Below are 18755 nucleotides of genomic sequence, written 5' to 3'. Positions count from 1 at the left end.
TCTAAAACATCCTTGATATACCGACCAGTTATGCTTCTGTTACTCATTCATTTTACAAATACATGCTGAATTATTATCTACGATAGATAACCCACTGCAAATACAGCACTGAGATAAACAGACAAAAAAGCAAACCCTTGCTCTTGATAAACATAGTCCAGTCAGGGGAAAGCGCCGAGGAAGGAAATAAGACAAGTGACAGAAAGTGGGCACAGGGGCTAAAAAGAAGAGGCTGCAGTTTAAACAGGGGCCTGGGCCTTTGTGAGGGGCATTACAGAAAGACAGAAGCAAGCTGGAGCCTCATGAATGTGGAACCAGGGTTTTCAGCGTAAGAAAAAGCAAGTACAGAGACCTCAACACAATATTTAAGGAACACCAAAAAGGCCACAATGACTGGATCAGAATAAGTCACAGGGGAAAGGAATGACGAAGGGAAACAGATGACAATTTAAAGGGAGAGCAGAGTCAGAAGACATCTACAGGGTCACAGGAAGTGCTCGAAAGGGAGCAACAGAGCCAACAGAGAGCACGCAAGGCCTGGAGTCGTGACTGGAGACTTTGCGTTTTCCTCTTTTTACTACTACTCAAGGGATGCTGAGCAGACGTCAAAAGATCGCACGTGTTCAAAGGGTCACACTGGTTGGGGCGCTAGGAGGAGACTACAGCAGTGCAAAGGTGGAAACACGGAAGCGGCCACTGCAATGAGACAGGATGCAAATGCAGTATCTCTAATTCCAAATTCCAAGTCATTTCATCACTACACTAACAAATAATTTAATTTAGATTACATTTGTATATTTAATTTTACACTGTCTATTAATTTAGGTTTTCATAAGTCAGAAAAATATTTCTCTTTTGTTTCCTTGGTTTTCTATTAATAAAAAAATAGCTTGGGCCTCCCTGGCAGTGCAAGGGGTTAAGTCTCAGCACTATGAAGCTGTCCACAGCCACTGCAGCGTTATATCCCGGCCAGGGAGTGACCCACAGGGCACAGCAGACCTCTCCTGCCTTGCCTTCTGCTCCCTTAAACAGTAATTTCATGAGATCTGCCTGTTCTGCTCTCCAAGACTGACTGGCATCTAAGCTTTACCCAGTTCTTGTATACATGAATTAAAAAAAAAAATGTTTTAAAAAACAAAGTATGGGGCCCTCCCTGGTGGCGCAGCGGGTTAAAGCACAGCACTAAGAAGCTTAAGCCACTTCCGCATGAGATCGATTCCCGCCTGCCCCGGAGGTGACCACATGATGTGGCAGACCTCTCCTGACCCACCCGCTGCTCCCCTCAGCAGTGTGCTTCGTTGATCTGCCTGTTCTGCTCCCCGCTCTGTCTGTGGTGAAGCCTCTCACCGCCCCTGAGCCTCTAGCCTGTACCCCGGTTCTGTATGTACAAATAAATAAATCTTTAAAAAATAATAATAAAAAAATTTTAAAAAATTTAAAAATAAATAAATAAATAAAAAAACAAAGTATGATCTGATGAGAATGGTGAAAGGGGATTGAGACCTAAGACAATCAGAGAAGGAAGCAATAAAAGGGAACTAATATGAACAAGGAGGGTCTTCACACTAATTCAGAGAAATTCATGAACTGATGAAATGCTAAAAACACTATCACCTCAGAGAAGCTGAATATGCTGGAAAAAGGTTAACAGGTTACCATGAAAATAGTTTAAAATGACAAAACAGCAAGGTGGGTTTCACCCTTTGCAATCCACTGCACGCTCCTGAGTATAAGGTTAAGATACCCAAGACCATTTTTAAAAATCTTTAAATCACTCTTGTAGAAGAACAAAACAATGGATCAAAAAGGGAAGATACAAAAAGAACAAATGCTACTTCAAGCAGTCCAAAAATGAAGGTAAACTACGGTGGTAATGGAATTTAAAAACAAAACAAATCTCCAGTAACACAAATTTAAAAAGCAGAAAAGGGGCCTGCCTCCCCGGTGACACAGGGGTTAAAAACACAGCTCTGTCAAGCTAAGGCCAGCCACTAGCACAACTTTCATCTGAGTTCTATCCCAGGACAGGGAGGTGACCCACATGGCACAGCAGACCTCTCCTATCTCACCTGCTGCACCCCTCAGCAGTTTATTTCAGAATATCTGCCTGCTCCCTACTCTGTCTCTGGTGAATCTGCTCACCCCACCTCCCACCCAGCACCTCTGGCCTGCACCCCAGTTCTTTTATGCACAAATTTTTTAAAAATAAAAAAGCACGAAAAGTATAACACATAATCATCAATGTGCACCAAAATTAGTAAGCTTATAAAAAAACTATGAAATACTAATAGAATAGATGGCTTGATAGTTATTAATGAAATCTTAAGACAGAATAAGTAAACCAAAGAAGAAACTGAAAAAGTATAAAAACCATCTCCCAACACACCAAGGCCCAGCAGCTTTCTAAGTGAGCACATGCAAGCCTCGTGGGGCAGGAAGCAGCCATGAGCTCTGCACAGAATGCAGAAAGAGTAATGCTTGAGGCTAGGTCTGCTGAAGGACTAAGTAGTCCTGATTCTAAAATTAAGAACAAATGATAAAAAATTAGGAAACCATATGTCACTTCAAAATAGTTAAAATAACTGCAAAAGAGCTTACATTTTAAAGAAAATAAAAATTTTAAAATGTTAAATGCAAAGAAATGTCATAGCTTGTATTTGGGTGTGTAGAATTGCAATACTAGTAATGCTAATTCTAGTAACAGAGTTCTCATCAGATCTGTTAACTAACAAAGCCCAAACTACTACCTCCATTGATAAAGTTTTAAAAATGTCATCATCTAAGAGAAGCAGAAAATTTCCACAATAAAGAATACATATCAAGACAAAATCAACACTAAAGACCCAATTCTACTGAGGCTTTAAAAAAAAAAAAAAAAAGAAGTGGGGCCCTCCCTGGTGGCACAGCATTTAAAAAGCCCAGCACTAAGAAGCTAAAGCCACTTCCACATGAGTTTGATCCCGCCTGGCTTGGAGGTGACCACATGGAGCAGACCTCTCCTGACCTGCCTGCTGCTCCCTTCAGCAATGTTCTTTACTAATCTGCCTGTTCTGCTCCCCGCTGTGTCGCTGGTGAATCCTCTCAAACCAACCCCCCTCCCCGGCCTGCACTCCAGTTCTGTAAGCATAAATAAAGAAATCCTTTAAAAATAATAAAAGAAAATCTCATTCTGAAACAGTGCAGTAAGAAAAATATGCATGCTAAAAGTTCAATATTAATAAGAACTTTATTGTTATGATTAGTTGCAAATGATGTTTTAACTTAAAAATGAAAGCAAATACACTGGAAATTGAGTGCTGGACTGAGACTGGTTACCAAAAAGTCAAACTCATTCTGAGAAATAAATCAAAGAAAAGTGAATGACCTACATTAATAAGCTACAAAACCTAACTAAAAGTAGTAAAAGGACTTGAATATGAAAAATGCATGTGATTATTAGTGGAATAACTCAATATTCTTAAACACATCAATCTTTCCTACCCCTAGAATTAATTCACACATGCAGTGTGATTGCCCTCTATTCCCAACATGCTGGTCACCAAGGCTGTCCCTGCATTTCTACAACACACCATGCTGCTTCCCACACCTCAGGACTTCCATCTAAAATAAAACTCATCCCTGTGCTCATATCCTGCCATGACTCCTTCCAGCCAAGCCAAGTCTAGAGACAAGGTACCCTCTCTTGGCTTTCTCCAAATCAGTCACTCTAAATTAACCTCCAGTCATGTTTGTACCAAAGGGACTAATATTTTTGGTTCTTTTTTACTGTCTTTCTTCAACACAGACACCTCCCAGCCTCCTTACTAGAGTAATAATGGCACCTATTGTTTGACACAAACATCTTTAGTAACATGTAAGTGCTCGTGATGCTTTGCTAAATGAAGAAAGCAAATGAAAGAACACCATCCATAACGAAATCCCTCTTTTAAGAAATATGAATAAAAAAGCACATGCTTTCTAGGTGAAACATCATGAAAGAACTCTGCAGGAAATAATGAATCATCAATCACTGCCTACATAACAAAAAGGTTGCTCACCTGTTGGCCTTGTGGACTCTGTAAGATCTGAGCCACAGCTGCAAGTGTATCTGCATTTGTTATCTGTGATACCCATGGATCAGGTAAACCTTGAACCACATTGGCTGGAGTAACAGGTGTCACAGGAGTTCCTTTTGAAAAAGATACCATGCCCACCCCAATAAAAAAGAAGTTAGAAAGTAAACCTGCTGTCATATTTATAAATCATAAATCAATAAATGTTTTATTGTATTGCATAAATGTTATTTTATTGTCTTCATATTGAAAAGCTCATTACTAAGTTAGGTAGGCTTTAAAAAAAGGAAAAAATTGAAAAGATTTCTCCATAATTGTCCTCAGCTAACTAAGCTGTCAGTTTAATGGCACCTGCAATACTATCAGTTATTTAAAATCTCAACCATGGAAGAAAACTAAATGACATAGGAAATACCAAAAATATAATCTTTAGTGAAAATATTACAAAATAGCATGTATAAAACTGTTGTTCAGTGTATTCTTCAGATACATGTAAGACACTATTTACCAAAATATTAACAAATGCAATTCTTGTAAATATAGTAAAACAATTTAAATACCTCAAAAATATGACTTTGAGATTACTACTATTCTTTGCTCCATTAACTCATTTTAGGATACACTGTTAATAAATTTCATAGCCTACTGTGAATATCAAGTTGATTTACATGCACGTGTAAAATATTACAGATAGCTCCAATAAGAAAAAAATTAAATGACACACCAGTTTCCCAATGTTCATTGCATCTGTTCCTAGGGATTTAAACAGTTTTCTACTTTTAAATAATTTGAGTTTATTTTTTCTTCCAATTACACTTTCTTGCATTACCTATTGTGAGACCAGTTCTCCTGTACCACCCCCATTACTATAAATGGCCACCCGGAAGCAGGAGCAGAACCTCACAGCGTTCTGCCAAGCAGCATACCTGGGGTGTTGCTCAGAGCCGCGGTCGCACTAGCCAGCACAGGTGTGACAACCGGAGGCGGAATCCCTGCAGCCATGTCCAGGAGAGGCTGAATGATTTCACTCTTAAAGACATTGTTCTTCTGCCATAAATTTAATACTCTCACTATTTTACTCTAGAGGAAGAAGGAAAAATGACGTTTTCATTTTTTGCATTTTTGCTTTCAAGACCTTAATTCAGAGGCTCTTTGAGCAGCAGATGGGAAGGCGGCATGAAATGGTTCATAGTGCACATCATGTACTATGCTACCTCACTGTGCAGATGCCTTCACTCATTAAAAAGCACCCACTTCGACAGACACACAAGGTGAAGGAAAACTACTTTCTGCAGAAGCCACTCAGAAATAGTAACTGGGTGAAATTTTTTTTGTGAACTCTTGTTTCTATGCAAAGTCTGATGAGACCCATGGCTACAGCTAGCTGGCAGGAGAGGATTCTGAGGTAGAGTCAGTCCAGCTCTAAAGATATTGTTGATTGTATATTTTAATCAAAAAGTAACTACAACACAAATTCCTTATGTGAGCTTCTCAAAATTTCTTTTTAAATTATGACAACCAGGAGAGGGGATCTCTCCTGTGAAAATTTAACCAAATTTACTTTTATTCTAATCATCCTGCCATTAATGCTAATTTCTTACTGATACTTTATCCTTTTTAAAAAGGTTTATTTATACATACAAGGCCAGAGGTGGGGGAGATATGTCAGAGGTACAGAGGGTGGGGGCAGGAAATGAGAGGGTTCACTAGAGACAGAGTGGGGAGCAGAAGGGCAGATTGACTGAATACACTGAGGGGAGCAGCGGGTGAGACAGGAGAGGTCTGCTGAGCAGTGTGGGTCACTCCCTGGCCTGGGATCAGGGATCAAACTCCTTGGCAGTGGCTGCCCATTGCTTCATAGTGTGGAGATTTAACCCCTTGCACCAGCAGGGAGGCTCCTCTAATTGATACTTGAAGTGAGAAATGAACAGACTTGAGTATGGATAGAATCAAAATTCTATCCATGTTTTCACTCTCCAGTCACTTTTCCTTCTGTAGTGTCAATGTAGTAAATGCATTATTTTGTCTGACTTTCAGAACATGCTCTAAATCAATAATGCACCACATCATTTCACCTCTTACAACAATCTGAGTCCTTTACCATTCTGTAAATAATAAGCAAAACAAAGCTCAGTAGGTAGGGGAACTTGACATTCCTGAACTACTAGTCACCCTCTTCTGACAAGCCCTTTCAGTAAGTGCAGCATCACACTGACATACTGTTCTCAACTAGTTCTCCACATTACCCCTCCTGCCCCCCACCCTATTCAGAGGGTACCCTAAAGTGCTGGCAGGCAAAAACAGAATCATTCAACATCCATCTGTTCAGCACATTTATGTAAACAGCACTATTGTAATGCTACTCATTCCATTAGAAAAATGATTTAAATGACAAGAGGCAGGGAGGGAGAGTGATTTGAAACCACATCCAAGTCACACAGAAAATTTTACATTCCAAGAAAAGCATAAGAAAGTTATACAAAGAACAACCTTCAACCTTGACTATTTCTCCTTTCTAAGATTTGGGAAGTTAGGTGGTATCTTGTATTTATTTATTTATGCATATAGGAAATGGAGCACAGTAAGGGTGAGGGGGGATTTACCAGAGTGGGGGAGCAGGTGGATCTACTGAAACCCACTGCTGAGGGGAGCGACAGGCACATGTGGGTTGGCTCCCTGTCAGGGTACTGAACACAGGCAGCAGTGAGGAGAGCATGTAGAGTAACCCTGCACCCTGGGGAGACCCCTGTATTTCTTCTTTATGTAAAAACCTTCTGTTTTCTAAGACTCTCATCAAATGCTTCAAAATTGCCAGCATTTAGCAAGCACCTATCTACATAGGTGCTATACATATCTCTATGCATATCTCTATACATATAAGCAAATAATGCCTCATTTACCACTGAGAGAGATTACAGTGTTAGCTTTCTTACTATGGTTGTGGGGAGAAGACACTACACCCTAAATTGTTATTGATGTGAGCTATTATTATGAACTACACACAAATTCAAGACTGGTTTGTTCATTCTAACTCACAGAAATCCAAACCCAAACTAGTGATTTAACTACTTTAGAAAAATACTTTCATAAAATTTGAAATCATTTTGGAATGACTCTTAGAGGTCACTATTTCAGAAATCAATTCTGATAGTAACTTAAAATTAGAAGCATTGCTTTAGCCTGCATAGAATTATCAAAGTACCAAGGCAATTCTGATAAAAGAACACACGTGCCCTGGCGGCGGATGCGTGCTGTGAGGCCCACAGTGTAGACCGGCCGGCAGTGTGGACCTGCCTCCCTGGGCCATGTCCTATGGTCAAACCAATGTATGTCCACACATTCATGTCCACACACATAAACACATACTTTGGCTCAAGAAATGTATCCAAAAATAATTTACAAAAAATTTAGTGATCAATTTATCCCCATAGTTATCCATTATAACAAAGCTTTTTCTCTGCTTCCAGTCTTTAAAATAGTTATTAAAAATAAAAGTACCTAACTGGACTATGGTGATGGCACGTGGGTGATTTGGTGATGGGAAACCCAAAGGGATTGCAATTGAGATGGGAAAATGCACAAAAATATGTAAAAATAAACTAATATAATAATAATTTTTTTAATAAAACTACCTAATCTTGTATTTTACCTTAGGTAAAGTCTTGTGATATTTCAAGGTTTGTATTTTTTAAAGCAACCACTATTCTACATTTCTTCTTTTCCTATATAAAGTTGCAAATACCCCTGCCAGAAAAGCACATCTAAATGTGGTTTTCAGCATCCAAAAGAAGTAACCACATGACTCAGAACACATTAAGGATAGACAACTCCCACTTACGCTCCCTAGTGTCTAAGATTTTTTTCCAGCACGGGATTCAGATCTAACAGTCCTAGCAGTGTGGTTTCTACCACTTAATAAAACTCGACCATGACAAAAGAAATCAGATATGCAGTTAGGAGTCTTCTATTAATTCCTTGACAAATTCAGTTTCACAAACAGGTAAATGCAAGCTCAATACAAGTAACTAAAAGTCAGAATTGGCTGTGTATGTAAATAAATAAGCTTCTATAATGTTAAAATCCTATTAACATCGAGTTAACATCGACTGCTTCACTAAGTTCAAAATAGCCTAAGAAGGAAGTGTATTTTTTTTTTTACTGTTGAAGATTTTATTCTGCTTAAGGATCAAAATGGAACAGGGATAATATAGTAACTAAATACTGAATTATCAAATAACAACGTAAGCTGCAACATAAATTATAAAGTAAAATCTAAAGCGTGTCATTAAAATCAAAACGGTAATATATTGATTTAAGAAAAAAAAAACCAGTAACATACCTTGTCATCCCCAGGACAACGATATAAATTCTGGAAAGTGCTAATGATGTTATTACTAAATCTAGGTGCAAAAACATCCTTTTCTTGACCAAACTGATGTCGAGATTGTCGTACAATGGAGTCAATAACATAAAGTCCAGGTACCTTGTATTCTGGTTTACACTGATGAAAAAGAGGAGGAGGGTAGGAAGAAAACGAGAAGGAAAAGTTCTTGATAAACAAAATTTATCATAAATCACATACAAATACAAAAACACTGCTCCTGTTGAGGTGATAAGTATTAAGGCACTAACCAACCCACATCTTGGCTACTAAGTTCTACTGCTTTCCAACTTCCCCCAAAAGTACTGCATAACTGGCTTGTACAGCACCAACAACAAATCAGGTGTATGAGGCACTGTTATAATTTGAAAAGCAATGTACTGGCTCAGAAAAGAGGAGCTCCAGAAAAAAGCAGGGACAATCTGAAACAGCAAGAAGTCTCTGTAGCAAGGCAGAAACAAACACCAAAGAGCAGATTGTAACAACTACACCGACAGCTTTTATCACTTAACAAAATCAAGTACCACACTTATAAAGATAAAACACTACAATTAAGACTCTTATAAACCCAGACTATGATAATTTATCAGTTTATCAATCTTTTTAATCCCTCACCCAGTGTGAGGAACTCAAGTCTCCTACTTTCTGGCCACACGTTTTTGTAAGTCTTGTGTAGTTACGTGAACGCTAAATTGCTTACTATTACTCCATATCCAGAAATCCAAGAAAACCTACTTCCCAAACACTGCTCAAAATGGAATCATGGACACCCAGGGAGAAACAACTTTTGGGTATTATTAGGTAAACCTTTCATGTGATGTGCTGACTATCACATACGGAATGAAAGAAATACTGCATTCTTGAATGGCTTTTCTCGGAAACCTGATTACTTGATTACCTCAATATACCTCAACATCACACACATTTCTAAATAGGATTCTCACCAGAGCAAATAATTTCATTCTACAAAAAGGCTTAATGCGTTCTCAGTTCCTACAAGTCCTCTTAAAGACCCTTCTTAACATCCTAAATCAAGAAAACAAATTTTTAGCACCAATTCATAACTTTCTAATGCAAGATCCTGGCTGTTATATGTTTGAAGTGTTTCATAAAAGGAATTAATATGAGTGTTTGAACATTAAAGTTTTATGTTTATCCTACTGAAATGTTCAAAAGTGTCTACTCTGATGAAAGCTGTTACTTCTGAAAGTCTGAATTAGTTTTCTTTATGCTCCAAAAATAATACAGCATGCTTATACATAGCTTAGCTCATGTACCTGTCCAAGGTTGCTTTCCTTTTATTACCATTCAACAAATATCCACCAGGCAAATGCATAATACAAATAGTACGAATATTGCATCTTACTGTGTGATACTATTACATATTATTACAAATACACCTCAGTGAAGAACAGAAAGCTTTTAAATGGTAGTTATAAGCAGGAAATCACTTTGTTAAAAATGATTTTCTCCAATGCTACAAGCATACATAAGTGACTATTAACTGACATGATGGCAATTTGTTTTTCCCAAAGACAGAAAATAACCTAATATATAATGTGTTATTTTATATAAATGATTGTCTTACAACTAAGTGTAGAACAGAATCTATGTTGTTGGTAAGAGCTTTAAAAATTAGTATGAAGTGGTAATTAATGCAAGTAATGAATGCACAGTTTTTTTAAAAAGTAAGTTTGCTCTTTGATTGTTAACAAAAACTGTTACAAACTTACAACACAGAGGAATCTCAAGTTCACAACAGTATAAATGGCCTTCCCAACAGTATAGATGGCCTTTCTGCCCAAAGTGAAGATACCAGAGCCTCAAAAATACTTCAGTAATTTTAGTGCAAGCTATAAAGTCCAGGTGAAAGAAATTTTTCTTTTTCTAATATGATCAGCCATACTAAGATAACATTAAGATGTTGTGGGGTAGAATGCAGAGTAGTCATTTATGCTACACATAACAGCAAAAACACTCTTGTTTGACAGTGTTAATAATTTAATATTTGGTATCTCAGCAAAACCAACAACTTGTAGAAACCTTGAAGAAGAATTAAGACAACAGAATCTAAAAATGGTGTTTCAATGTCCTCTTAAAGTACTATGGTCACTGAAAATTTAAGACTACCGAAGACTCCACTAGCATGAAGTCTTTTTTTCATTTTAGTAATTTTTTAAAAGATTTATTTATTTGTGCATACAGAACTGGGGTACAGGCGAGAAGTGCAGGTGCAGTGAGAGGATTCACCAGAGACAGAGTGGGGAGCAGAACAGGCCAACTGACGGAGTAACACTGCTGAGGGGAGCAGCGGGTGGGTCAAGAGAAGTCTGCTGTGCCCTGTGAGTCACCTCTGGGGCGGGGATTGAACTCATGCTGAAGTGGCGTTAGCATCTTAGTTCTGCACTTTAACCCACTGCAATTTAGTAATTTAGTAATTTTTTTAAATTCCACAAAATTATGTCATGTTAAATTTGCAGTTACACCATTTTCAACTCAAAATTTCCAATTTTCTTGCATTACAAAGAAATATGGGGGGTTGAGAGGCAATTAGTAGCATATAGGGATAACACACCTTAAAATAGTTTCCTTGCTTTTCAGTCTAAAGTTTTTTGGGTTGTCGCAATACCATAGTGAGTCAGATTTTTCAACTGTAAAATTTAGTTTAATAAATTTTAAAAAGTCATAGATGACATATATTTTATATTTCCTTAGATGTTCACCCTGCATGTAAGATAGTGACTATGACATACTGCATTTTGAGAATTCATAGAGTCAAGGATAACATCCTGAAAGGCAGTTTCACTACGCAGAGAACAAATACCACCTATGTCCCAGAATTTATTGACACCTAATAATACTTTACAAAAGGTGCAACAAAGGATTTCAGGTTTTCTTTCCAGCATGTAAAAAGCTAGAAGTTGTCACCTCATCTAACAAATAAAAATAAGGTGACAGGGTAACCTCCTTCCAAAACTGGAGAGACCTACAGGCATATACAGAAAAATCACGGTTCCTTGGAGCAGAAATTTAAGCACAGATCTCAATAGGAAGGAGTACAGAAGTTCCAAACAAGGAGCAAAAAGGGCTAACGTGAAGTCAGACAGCAGGAGGGATGTGTCCAAAAAGCAACACGGGGCCTCAAAGTTGTTTCTTGGGCTGTGAATTCCTATAAACTTACTATATACACATGTCACTCACTTTTCTATAATGCATACATATATTTCACAATTTAAAAAAATTATACTAACTTAAGACTTCTTAAAACACTGGTTCCTCTTTTAAGGATTAACAATAAATGAAAAGCTCAAGATGTATTTCAAGTGCAAACGAGTGTAGGACAGAGAATTTCTGTCATGTCCCAGGGCAGAGGAATTCTAGTAAAAGAGCTAAAGGAAGGGCTCTCCCTGGTGGCGCAACGGGTGAAAGCACCGCATTTTGAAGCACTCAGAAAGCCACTGAAGCATGAGTTTGACCCCTGACCGTGGAGCTGACCCACATGGCCCGGCAGACCTCTCCTGACCCGGCAGACCTCTCCTGACCCGGCAGACCTCTCCTGACCCGCCCGCTGCTCCCCTCAGCAGTGTCCTTCGTTGATCTGCCTGTTCTGCTCCCCGCTGTCTCTGGTGAAGCCTCTCACCCACCACACTTCTAGCCTGGGCCCCAGTTTTGTAAACACAAATCAGTCTTTAAAAAAGAAAAAGAACCAAAGGAAGAGCACGGATCTGAAAGTCCATTCTTTCCCAACTGCCTGCCTGTATGCACCAAGATTTCTGCGTAGCCCTCTACCCACGCAGTAGGGCTGGGATACCCATTAGCAACGTCCACAGCCTTTATAGAATATGTTAAAGAATACCATAATCTATATGAAAGAGTGTGTGTTGAAACAGGACCTCAGAAGATTATCTATGAAACAAGTCTTCCAAATGGATTCCAACCTTCCTTGGGAAAACAGGCAAAATAATGCACTAACTTTAAAGGTGGCCGTTTGGATTCTTGAGAAAAAAAACAAAACACTACAATGTACATAATTTTGGAAAACCAAAACTTTCACCTACGTGCCAGCTAGTTTTTCTCATTAATTATTCACTGAGTAAATGTTTACCACATGAAAATGGCTTAAAAGTAAACTACATTCCATGCTGTCACAGATATAAAATTTCAAGAGAAAATTAGAAGGTAATCATAGCCAAAATCAAGACAGTCATTAGTTCATGTGTAGGACATTTTTAGAGCTTTGAAAGTTAATTTTTTGCTGACCATATGGTTACCTAAGCCACAGTGCCATGCAATGCATTTGATTAAAACAGAATATCCAGGCCCTCCCTGATGGTGCAGCAGGTTAAAGCACTGCACTAAGAAGCTTAAGCCACTTCCACATGAGTTCGATCCACGCCTGCCCCGGAGGAGATCCACATGGCCAGGCAGACCTCTCCTGACCCGCCCGCTGCTCCCCTCAGCAGTGTACTTCGTCGATCTGCCTGTTCTGCTCCCCACTCTGTCCCTGGTGAATCCTCTTACTAACCTTTGCATCTCTGGCCTGTACCCCAGTTCTGTATGAATAAATAAATCTAAAAAAACAAACAAACAACAACAACAACAACAACAAAAAAAAAACAGAATATCCAGAATGTAAATAGTTGTAATTACTGGGCTGTCGGAAAAGTCATGACATTTCTGACAGCCCCAAAGTTCTGAGTGACAGAACCCAGTGGACAGATCTGTTTGTTAATACAAGGTTCATATGGACAAAAGGGGCTGACAATGTTCTAGGTATTTGTGTACAGAGCTGAGGATTTTAAACTAGTAAATAAACAACAGGAAGATAAGCAACTGATGAGGTATCCCAGTCCAGATAAAATTTGTCATTAAGGGCCCTCCCTGGTGGTGCAGCAGGATAAAATACAGCACAGCCACTGCAGCATGAGTTCAATCCCTGGTCAGGGAGTGACCCACAGGGTGTGGCAGATCTCTCCTGACCCACCAGCTGCTCCCCTCAGCAGTGTATTTCCCTCAATTTGCTTGTTCTACACCCCACTCTATCTCTGGTGAATCCTCTAATCCTCATACCTCTGGCCTGTACTCCAGTTTTTGTATGTATAAATAATCTTCTTTTTAATTGTCTTTATGATCAAATCATTTATGATGCAAATACAGCTAGTATGAGTCTGTCCAAATATACCTAAACTTTCATGTAAGAGATTTCCTAATACCTGTCCACATCTTTGATCTTGGTGGCTGCTTCATAAAGATAGAACACAGTCAACACATGACTGATTTTGGGCAAAATTAATTAGAACACCAAAGGCCAGAGCAGAGTCAGAGTATTCTTCACGCAGGAGTCCCACCCTACAAGCCATCACCTTTATTTTCCATTTATCGCCACCATTCATTTATCAACACCATCATATTTCACTGTCATCACCACCACTCTATAAAGCTTTCACAGCTTATCAATCTGCAACACTTCTCCCTTCCTTGCACTATTCATGCATGGTGGGTGAAGGTAAGTACACAGAACCTGAATAGCTGCATCATTCCAGAGGTGGGTGGTTACAAGATCACACACCTACCATCATTAAATAAAACATCCAACTTTCTCGATATTTCACTTAACTATATAACATAAATGACAAGTGAAGTTTCTCCTAAGTTTTTAAAAAGATTCTCTCTTATTATAAACAATCCAGTAGTTTCAAAAAATGTTTTTCATGGATACAACACACCAGTGCAAGTGCTCTGCTGGCCATGGAGCAGAGAACAAAGCAGGTGGAGCTCTGAGCTTCAAGCTCCCTACAGCTGCTGCTGCTCCACATGCACTCTGTTTGCTTGCCCCTCCTACCCCCAAAGACAGAGGAGAAAAAGTTGTCCTTGACATTAAGGAAAATACATACAAACTGGAACCTCACCAAATCGAGAAATCTTTGCTTTGCAAGCCTTATGTTAAGAGAATGGAATAACAAGCTACTGGATGGGGGAAATAATGTGGAAATCATTTATCTGACAAAGAACTCACAATTAACTATATGAATTAAAAAACTCTCAAAACTCAATGGATTAAAAAAAAACCATTCAGTTAAGAAAAGGGACATGAAAAGACACTTCACTAAAGACAGCAGTAAAAATATGGCTAGCTATTAGGGAAGTGAAAATAAAACCACAATGAGCTATCACTACAGTTTTTTAGAATAGCTAAAATAAAAACCATATACACAAACATTCCTACCAGTTTCATTCGTAAGTCAAAAAAAAGAGGAAACAGCCCAAAAGGGTTTCATGGCTGAATGCGTGGTTAAACTGCTGGCACATCCATACCACAAATACTACTAAGAAACAAAAGTGACCTATGTGACATACGCAACGCTTTGGATGGATCTTAGAAGAAGTACACTTACTTAAAAAAAGCCGAAGGCAGCCATCCACCCTAAGATTCTATTCATGTAACATTCGAAATTGCGAAATTATAGCCAAACAGAATGATTAGCAATTGCCAGGCCTTAGGAGTGGGGAGGAAGAGATTAATATGACTACCTAAGAAGCACAGGAAGGATCCTTGAGATAAAAGCACAATTCTGTAGCTAACGATGCAAGAATATGAATCAATTCATGTGACTAAACTGCACAGAACGAATGAATGCATGTAACATGACTGATCTCACTTAGGCTTGCTGCATCCTTCTCTCAGTGACTCTTTTAAAAAAACACAATTCAACCTTGCTCAATCCTTAATGTATCCTCAGTCTAGTTCTGCCGACAGCCAGGAACATGAACACAGGCAGAATAGGAAAACTAAATCCAGTCAGTACAAATTGGCTGCAATATCATTTTGAAATTTGTTAATTGGGATACATTCGGAGAAAAAGTCACCTCAGATTCTGGTTACAAAAACAACACTTTAGTACATAAAACAGCTCTAGTTCATTTTATCTTCTGCTCATTTTGGAAAATGGAACTTCAGGTTTATATAATAACATGAAGATAAGTATAATGTCCTAGTGGATAAGACAAAGTGAATCAGCAGAAGAAAAGTAACTAGTAAAGCAAAATTTTATCTACACCCAATCTGCTCTCTAGGTATTAGATTGAAATGACAAGTGAGAATTTTTTTAAAGTCTACAAAAAAACAATGAGTTTACCCTTTCATTAAAGGCCAATCATATTGACACCATGTGATCAAGGACCTGGTCCTTACTGTAAAGGCAATGCAAAATAACAAAACCATTTAACTTAAAGCTACTTCTTACCAGTTCAACAAAACAAATTAAATTTGGGTATTTTGATTTAAAAGACAAAAACACGTATTAACCTGTAATTATATTACATTTAGCATGTATATGGAAAATTATATACTTACTTTCTGAATGAATTTCTCAACACTCTGTACCACATGTTTATAGAACTGAAAGAGGGGAGAAAGCACAGTTATTTAATCTATTTGATTACATTAGAATTTTCCTGCTAAACACAAGAGGTGTAAGTCTTCTAAGGTCCACAAAAACAATTTTAATCATAAACTTTTGAGACAAACATTCACGTCACTCACCTTCATAAGCAACTAGCTATGCTAGCTAACTAGCAAAATTACTGAAGCAGGTACATGTTAGTATATCCAAGTATCTGTTATCTCTGTTATCTTAACATAGATGCAGAAGAATTCTATCAACTCTTCAAGAAACCTCACATTCACAAATGCACCCTGGTAGATGTGTATTCATACTTTCATGAAAGAACAAGTAGATTACCTATTGTATCATTTTATAAGGCAAATTAAACATAGTGAATAAAAACAAATGTATGCAAGAGTTGTTTTCAACTTCATTCTCTCCCTGTGCTCCTCCTGGAAAATAAAACTGCAAATACAAATAAGAAGATAAGGAGATGCAGCTTCCCTGGAGCAAGGGTTAAGTCTCAACATTATGAAGCTATTGCTAGCCATTGTGGCATGAATTCAATCCCCAGCCAGGGCAGAGAACTGACCCACATGGCACAGCAAACCTCTCCTGTTTCCCTGCTGTTCCCCTTAGCAGTGTTTTTCAGTTGATCCACCTATTCTGCTCCCCACTCTGTGGTGAATCTTCTCACACTCACTCCCTTTCCCACACCTCTGGCCTACACTGCAGCTCTTGTATACATACATAAATAATTCTTTTTAAAAAAGACAATTCAAATCTACACTTTTATATGTGCTAAAACTTCAGGTTAAAATACAGTACTGCGGAATGGCAGATCTGATTTTTGTTCAGAAATATCAATGTCATGAAAAACAAAAAATTGCTGAGTGACAGTACAAACAAGACTAGACCTTAAGAAAACATGGGTGTGGGGCATAACTGAAGTCAATAGAAACAACTAGCAAATACAATGGCTTGCATATGACAGGAAAATCTCTTCATTCTTAGACAACTCAAATTCAAGTACTTAGGGATTAAGTGCTATTATGAAGTCTGAAACAAACTTTCAAGTGATTCAGTCAAAAAGAAGAAAAACTGTCCATATACAATGTTTGACTATAGAAATAAAAGCAAATGTAGCAAAGTTAGCAATTTGCCAATCTAAGGAAAGACTGTGTTTTACAATAATTTGCAACACCTGAATTTTGTGAAAAGTTAAAACAGTAACAACAGAAAGAAAAAACAGGACAGTAGAAGATCAAATTTGCACTCTGAATTAAAATAAATCTGGACTTAAAATCTAGCTATATTTAGTCTACTGCAAATGACTTCTCTTAGAAGAGTATGTGAAAAATAGAAAATATGTCAATACATTATATGGAGCCTTCTAATTAAAAGAGTATTCTATTCAAAAAAAGTTATGTTAAATACAATTACTAATTTTCACAGAAGAGAAATTATATACATGTGTGTACAACCTCAAGATCAAAATAAATAAAGTCAATGCAGAAAGGTGGCTAAAGCAAGCATGAGAGTTAAGTCCTGTGTATTACGGTTAGAAACACCCCTGAAAATCACTTCTTTGAAGTCTCTAGGCTAAATGTTTCTTAGTCATTGCCCTTGTTATCTTTTTAATTTCATATATATAAATATGTACATATTAACTACAATGCTGGAAAAGAAGTGTGAAAACAAAGCTTTGGATATTAGAAAACTAATCGACTATGTATCAGAATGTCCTCCTCATTCCAATTCTCTGTAAATAGGAATTCATTACATCTAATAGTTAGCACTGTTATTTGAAGACAACTTACTTAAATAACCGGTGCTTCAGTTCTGGGTAGGAAAACATATAACCAATATCCATAAGCTAACATTAGTGTCTAATTAAAAATAGACACTAATCCTCAACTTTAAGAGTTCTACTTGAGTTAGTTTTAGCTTTAGGTATAAAAAACTCTTAAGAAAGGTATCTATAGAAAATTATGCAAAATTTCATACATTTGTTTTTCTCTAGAAGCCCAACTTTTTCCTTAGATTTTCCAAAGTATCCTTGAATCAATACATATTCAAAGTTCTTTCACCGAGGCAATGACTACCAGGTGCTTGCTAACTCTTCTTTCCTATGTAGTGTAAATGTCCTGTGTACAATGAGGCCCAATTATTTTTCTCTAATGATCCATATTAAAATTCGCAGTAGAATCAGTAAGAAAAAAGAATACTAACTTCTGTTTACAAGTCCTTCACTAACTCCTATTTCAATCTTCTTTGAAGTCAATGTGACAAATACCAGTGTAAAACAGATTCTCTATAATGTGAACATATCTAAAATCTTACCTGCCTAAGAAATAAGAGAATATGAATGGTTCAAAGTTTATGGAAGAATGTTTGTTAAAATGTTAAGTGTTTATCCATAGGTGGGAGCAATTATAAGGGATAGATTTCTCACACATGTATTAACCCTATAAAGAGAAAGGAAACAAATAATCCTTAACAATTATACTTCCTCCAAAATACTGTTTTAGTATTTTCTTCTGAAAACAGTGGAGTAAAATTTATTACTCACCTTAATAGCTTTGATGGCTGCCTTAGTAATTTGGGTCATTTTTGCTTTAGAAATGGGTGGTTTGTAGTCATTCAGGGAATACAACTGTTGAAGAGAAAAACAAAATTTAAATACAGCAAAAGCAATTGTCTCCAATCAATTACATGAAGTTATCGAACATTTCCATGTTTATATTTGCAAGGAAATCAAGGATGCTGCTTTTCTTTTAAAAATTGAGTTTAATATGATTAGCCATGGGGCAATACAAACCAAAACCATGAGATATCACCTTATACTTACTGCTTATAATTAAAAAGACAGTAAAAACATGGGGAAAATGGAACCCTTACACATTAATAGTGGGTATGTAAAATAGAGAAGCTGCT

General features: G+C 37.5%; 1 protein-coding gene across 3 annotated transcripts in view; it reads right to left on the bottom strand.

Moving 5' to 3' along the window:
• SCAF8 (SR-related CTD-associated factor 8) overlaps positions 1-18477 on the bottom strand; it is a 129849-nt gene extending 111372 nt beyond the window's left edge. For all 3 annotated transcript variants that reach the window (XM_012721399.1, XM_012721393.1, XM_012721405.1), the window contains exons 1-5: positions 18391-18477; positions 15788-15832; positions 8392-8553; positions 4979-5132; positions 4038-4168 (exon numbers count right to left, since the gene is read on the bottom strand). In XM_012721399.1, the coding sequence (XP_012576853.1) occupies positions 4038-4168; positions 4979-5132; positions 8392-8553; positions 15788-15832; positions 18391-18429 (531 nt within the window). In that variant the 5' untranslated portion in view covers positions 18430-18477. The remainder of the gene's footprint in view (positions 1-4037; positions 4169-4978; positions 5133-8391; positions 8554-15787; positions 15833-18390) is intronic.
• Between the last annotated feature and the right edge of the window lie 278 nt (positions 18478-18755).

This window comes from Condylura cristata, unplaced genomic scaffold, assembly GCF_000260355.1.
Source record: "Condylura cristata isolate star-nosed mole 26May11 unplaced genomic scaffold, ConCri1.0 scaffold00001, whole genome shotgun sequence".
Taxonomy (NCBI): domain Eukaryota; kingdom Metazoa; phylum Chordata; class Mammalia; order Eulipotyphla; family Talpidae; genus Condylura; species Condylura cristata.
This window is presented reverse-complemented; position numbering and strand designations above follow the sequence as displayed.